Here is a 6,026-nt window from a genome sequence, read left to right on the forward strand (position 1 = left end):
CTGGGGACACCAAGGAGGGTTTGGGGACACCAGGATTGGGGACACTGGGGAGGGTTTGGGGACACCAGGATTTGGGGACACCGGGGACACCAAGGAGGGTTTGGGGACACCAGGATTGGGGACACTGGGGAGGGTTTGGGGACACCAGGATTGGCGACACTGGGGAGGGTTTGGGGACACCAGGATTTGGGGACACTGGGGACACCAGGGATGGTTTGGGGACACCAGGATTGGGGACACTGGGGACACCAGGGAGGGTTTGGGGACACCAGGATTGGGGACACTGGGGACACTGGGGAGGGTTTGGGGACACCAGGATTGGGGACACTGGGGACACCAGGACACTGGGGACACCAGGGAAGGTTTGGGGACACCAGGACTGGGGACACTGGGGACACTGGGGAGGGTTTGGGGACACCAGGGAGGGTTTGGGGACACCAGGGAGGGTTTGGGGACACCAGGATTTGGGGACACCGGGGACACCAGGGAGGGTTTGGGGACACCAGGGAGGGTTTGGGGACACCAGGATTGGGGACACTGGGGACACCGGGGAGGGTTTGGGGACACCAGGATTTGGGGACACTGGGGAGGGTTTGGGGACACCAGGATTGGGGACACCGGGGACACCAGGGAGGGTTTGGGGACACCAGGATTGGGGACACTGGGGACACCGGGGAGGGTTTGGGGACACCAGGATTTGGGGACACTGGGGAGGGTTTGGGGACACCAGGATTTGGGGACACCGGGGACACCAGGGAGGGTTTGGGGACACCAGGATTGGGGACACTGGGGACACCGGGGAGGGTTTGGGGACACCAGGATTTGGGGACACTGGGGACACCAGGGAGGGTTTGGGGACACCAGGATTTGGGGACACTGGGGACACTGGGGAGGGTTTGGGGACACCAGGATTTGGGGACACTGGGGACACCAGGGAGGGTTTGGGGACACCAGGATTTGGGGACACCAGGGAGGGTTTGGGGACACCAGGACTGGGGACACTGGGGACACCGGGGATGGTTTGGGGACACCAGGATTTGGGGACACTGGGGACACCAGGGAGGGTTTGGGGACACCAGGATTGGGGACACCGGGGACACCGGGGAGGGTTTGGGGACACCAGGATTTGGGGACACTGGGGACACCAGGGAGGGTTTGGGGACACCAGGATTGGGGACACTGGGGACACCAGGGAGGGTTTGGGGACACCAGGATTTGGGGACACCAGGGAGGGTTTGGGGACACCAGGATTGGGGACACTGGGGACACCAGGGAGGGTTTGGGGACACCAGGATTTGGGGACACCAGGGAGGGTTTGGGGACACCAGGACTGGGGACACTGGGGACACCGGGGATGGTTTGGGGACACCAGGATTTGGGGACACTGGGGACACCAGGGAGGGTTTGGGGACACCAGGATTTGGGGACACCAGGGAGGGTTTGGGGACACCAGGATTTGGGGACACCAGGGAGGGTTTGGGGACACCAGGATTGGGGACACTGGGGACACTGGGGACACTGGGGACACCGGGGAGGGTTTGGGGACACCAGGATTTGGGGACACTGGGGACACTGGGGACACTGGGGACACTGAGGAGGGTTTGGGGACACCAGGATTTGGGGACACTGGGGACACTGGGGACACTGAGGAGGGTTTGGGGACACCAGGGAGGGTTTGGGGACACCAGGAGACGGGGGGACATGGAGGGTTTGGGGACACTGGTGGGGTGCTGCAGGGACCGGGGATGTTGGGGACACCGGGGACCCCAGGAAGTGGTGGGGTCCTTTGGGACACTGGAGAGCAACTGGGAGGACTGGGGACACTGGGGACCGGTGTCACGCAGCCGGGGAGGGCGTGGGGACAACTGTGTCCCGTGTCCCCGCCCCGGGGCACGGCCACCTCCCGTGTCCCCACCCAGGGGACGTCCCCGCCCCTGTGCCTATAAGTGGGGGGACACCGAAGGGGGGGGTGGGGCCAGGCAGCGCCATGGGGGTGACGGGGACACTTGCGGTGGCCCTGGGGACGCTGCTGCTGCTGGGGGGTGAGGGGACATACGGGGACACGGGGGGGCATGGGGGGACACGGGGGGTCACAGGGGACACGGGGGACATGGGGACACGGGGGGGCATGGGGACACGGGGGGACACGGGGGACATGGGGACACGGGGGGGCATGGGGGGACACGGGGGGACACGGGGGGGACACGGGGGACATGGGGACATGGGGGGGCATGGGGGGACACGGGGGGGACACGGGGGGGACACGGGGGACATGGGGACACGGGGGGGCATGGGGGGACACGGGGGGACACGGGGGACATGGGGACACGGGGGGGCATGGGGGGACACGGGGGGACACGGGGGGGACACGGGGGGTCACAGGGGGGACACGGGGGGTCACAGGGGACACGGGGGACATGGGGACACAGGGGGACATGGGGACATGGGGGGACGTGGGGGACACGGAGGTCACGGGGGGGCACAGGGTGGACACACGGGGGAGGGAGGGACACAGGGACACGGGGGGACAAGAGGAGACATGGGGGGACAATAGGACACGGGGACATGTGGGTCACGGGGGGACATGGGGGGACAAGAGGGGACATGGGGGACACGGGGGACACTGGGGGACACGGGCGGATATGGGGGTCATGGGGGGGACACGGGGGACATGAGGGGACAAGAGGGGACACAGGGGGGACATGGGGAGGACACGGGGATGAGGGGGACATGGGGGGATGTGGGGGGTCATGGGGGGACACAGGGGACATGGGGGGACAAGAGGGGACAAGAGGGGACACGGGGGGGACACGGGGATCGGGGGGACACGGGGGGATGTGGGGGGACACGGGGAACATGGGGGGACACGGGGATCAGGGGGATAAGAGGGGACAGAGGGACACCAGGGGACATGGGGGGACACAGGGATGGGGGGTGGGGACATGGGGGTGTTAGGGGACAAAGGGAGACGTGCCATCGAGGGGGACACGGGGACACAGGGACACTGGGGTGGGGGTGGGGGTATATGGGGTCCGTGGGGCCAGGGGACCCATCCCTGTCCCCGTCCCTGCCCGTGTCACCTCCCCGCAGGACCCGCCGAGCTTGTCCCCGTCCCCGAGCAGCCTTGGGGACAAGCGCTGGCTTCGCTGCTCCAGTTCTTCCACCTCCTCTCGGGTGGCCCCTCGGGGACAACGGTGTCCCCAGGGCCACCCCCCGGCTCGGGGACATGGGGGTCACCCCCCGGCTCAGAGGTGCCACCCCAAGGACCCAAGAGACGTCCCCAGGGAGCGGGGACGTGGCTCCAGGGGTTGGGGACGTGGCTCCAGGGACTTGAGGGACGTCCCCAAGGACCGGAGATGAGTCCCCAAGGACCAGGGAGGTGGCCCCAAGGAGAGGGGACACGTCCCCAAGGACCGGAGACACGTCCCCAAGGACTGGGGAGGTGGCCCCAAGGACCAGAGATGAGTCCCCAAGGACAGGGGACACGTCCCCAAGGACCAGGGAGGTGGCCCCAAGGAGAGGGGACACGTCCCCAAGGACAGGGGACACGTCCCCAAGGACTGGGGAGGTGGCCCCAAGGAGAGGGGACACGTCCCCAAGGACCAGAGACGCGTCCCCAAGGACCAGGGAGGTGGCCCCAAGGACTGGGGACACGTCCCCAGGGAGTTGGGACACGTCCCCAAGGGCTGGAGATGAGTCCCCGAGCACTGGGGACACGTCCCCAAGGACCGGAGACACGTCCCCAAGGACCAGGGACACGTCCCCAAGGACCAGGGAGGTGGCCCCAAGGACCAGGGACACGTCCCCAAGGACAGGGGACACGTCCCCAAGGGCCAGGGAGGTGGCCCCAAGGACTGGAGACGAGTCCCCAAGGAGCTGGGACGCGTCCCCAGGAGGTTGGGACACGTCCCCAAGGGCCATCCCAGCGTCCCCAGGGACGTCCCCCGCGCCAGGGGAGGCCGAGGACCTCGAGCGAGAGCCAGAGCGGGGCAGCGTCACCCGGCTCCGACCTTGGGGACGTCGGGGACGTCGGGAACCGGGACGTGTCCAGGGACATTGAGGACAGCGAGAGTCGGGGTACGGGGACCACTGGGGACACGGGGGGTCGTGAGGGACTCTGGGGACACGGCGTGGGGGGGACACCTGGTGTCCAGCCCTGTCCCTCACCCTGTCCCCTCTCCAGGTTGGGGACACTCGGAGGAACTGTGGGAGGTGCCGTAACGCCGGGGACCTCCTGTCCCCGTGTCCCCGTCCCAGTGTCCCCAACCCGTCCCCGTGTCCCCGTCCCAGTGTCCCCGTCCCAGTGTCCCCAACCCGTCCCAGTGTCCCCGTCCCAGTGTCCCCATCCCAGTGTCCCCATCCCGTCCCAGTGTCCCCGTCCCAGTGTCCCCGTCCCAGTGTCCCCAACCCGTCCCAGTGTCCCCGTCCCAGTGTCCCCGTCCCAGTGTCCCCAACCCGTCCCAGTGTCCCCAACCCCGTGTCCCCAACCCGTCCCAGTGTCCCCAACCCCGTGTCCCCAACCCGTCCCAGTGACCCCATCCCAGTGTCCCCAACCCCGTGTCCCCTACCCGTCCCAGTGTCCCCGTCCCAGTGTCCCCAACCCCGTGTCCCCAACCCGTCCCAGTGTCCCTGTCCCAGTGTCCCCATCCCAGTGTCCCCAACCCAGTGTCCCCGTCCCAGTGTCCCCAACCCGTCCCAGTGTCCCCAACCCGTCCCAGTGTCCCCATCCCAGTGTCCCCATCCCAGTGTCCCCAACCCGTCCCAGTGTCCCCATCCCAGTGTCCCCATTCCATTGTCCCCATCCCAGTGTCCCCAACCCATCCCAGTGTCCCCGTCCCAGTGTCCCCATCCCATCCCAGTGTCCCCATCCCAGTGTCCCCAACCCATCCCAGTGTCCCCAACCCAGTGTCCCCAACCCGTCCCAGTGTCCCCAACCCATCCCAGTGTCCCCATCCCAGTGTCCCCATCCCAGTGTCCCCATCCTGTCCCAGTGTCCCCGTCCCAGTGTCCCCATCCCAGTGTCCCCAACCCATCCCAGTGTCCCCGTCCCAGTGTCCCCATCCCAGTGTCCCCAACCCATCCCAGTGTCCCTAACCCTGTGTCCCCAACCTGTCCCAGTGTCCCCATCCCGTCCCAGTGTCCCCATCCCAGTGTCCCCAGTCCCATCCCACTGTCCCCATCCCAGTGTCCCCAACCCACCCCCATGTCCCCATCCCAGTGTCCCCATTAAAGACGGAAGCAGCATCACATTCATCCTCGTTCCCTGAGCTGCCCTCGGGGTCCCATGGGGGGGGGTGGGGCCGCACCGGGGGGTGCCCTCACGAGGGGTCCCTCCCCCAGAGGCCTGGGTCCATCCCCGGACCCTCCCCCACCCTGACACGAGCGCGGCAGGTCTCAGCCCCTCCCCCCAGCCCCCCCCCATGGGCAGCACCAAGAGTGGGTCAGAGGTCTTTAATTGGGGACATCCGTGGGGCCGAGGGGGGGCGGGACGATGGTGGCTCTTCTCGGGGACATCCGTGGGGCCGAGGGGGGGCGGGACGATGGTGGCTCTTCTTGGGGACATCCGTGGGGCCGAGGGGGGGCGGGACGATGGTGGCTCTTCTTGGGGACATCCGTGGGGCCGAGGGGGGGTCAGGGCGATGGTGGCTCTTCTTGGGGACATCCGTGGGGCCGAGGGGGGGTCAGGGCGATGGTGGCTCTTCTCGGGGACATCCGTGGGGCCGAGGGGGGGCGGGACGATGGTGGCTCTTCTTGGGGACATCCGTGGGGCCGAGGGGGGCGGGACGATGGTGGCTCTTCTCGGGGACATCCGTGGGGCCAAGGGGGGGTGGGATGATGGTGGCTCTTCTCGGGGACATCCGTGGGGCCGAGGGGGGCGGGACGATGGTGGCTCTTCTCGGGGACATCCGTGGGGCCGAGGGGGGGGCGGGACGATGGTGGCTCTTCTCGGGGACATCCGTGGGGCCAAGGGGGGGCGGGACGATGGTGGCTCTTCTTGGGGACATCCGTGGGGCCGAGGGGGGGGC

At 68.0% G+C, this 6,026-nt stretch overlaps 1 protein-coding gene across 1 annotated transcript; it reads left to right on the top strand.

Annotated features, from left to right (window-relative positions):
• The first annotated feature begins 1,987 nt into the window (after positions 1–1,987).
• On the top strand, positions 1,988–5,237 carry LOC135317516 (uncharacterized). The gene is made up of 3 exons (XM_064473808.1): positions 1,988–2,042; positions 3,698–4,077; positions 4,184–5,237. Exons 1-3 carry the CDS (start codon positions 1,988–1,990, stop codon positions 5,228–5,230), a joined length of 1,482 nt encoding a protein of 493 aa, XP_064329878.1. The 3' UTR covers positions 5,231–5,237.
• The last annotated feature ends 789 nt before the right edge of the window (positions 5,238–6,026 follow it).

Source organism: Phalacrocorax carbo, chromosome 26 (genome assembly GCF_963921805.1).
Source record: "Phalacrocorax carbo chromosome 26, bPhaCar2.1, whole genome shotgun sequence".
NCBI lineage: Eukaryota > Metazoa > Chordata > Aves > Suliformes > Phalacrocoracidae > Phalacrocorax > Phalacrocorax carbo.

Coding starts and splice junctions, on each gene's coding strand:
- LOC135317516 (XM_064473808.1), top strand. CDS start 1,988: ATGGGGGTGACGGGGACACTTGCGGTGGCCCTGGGGACGCTGCTGCTG. Junction 2,043..3,697: donor GACGCTGCTGCTGCTGGGGG/GTGAGGGGACAT, acceptor GCTGGAGATGAG/TCCCCGAGCACTGGGGACAC. Junction 4,078..4,183: donor TGAGGACAGCGAGAGTCGGG/GTACGGGGACCA, acceptor TCCCCTCTCCAG/GTTGGGGACACTCGGAGGAA.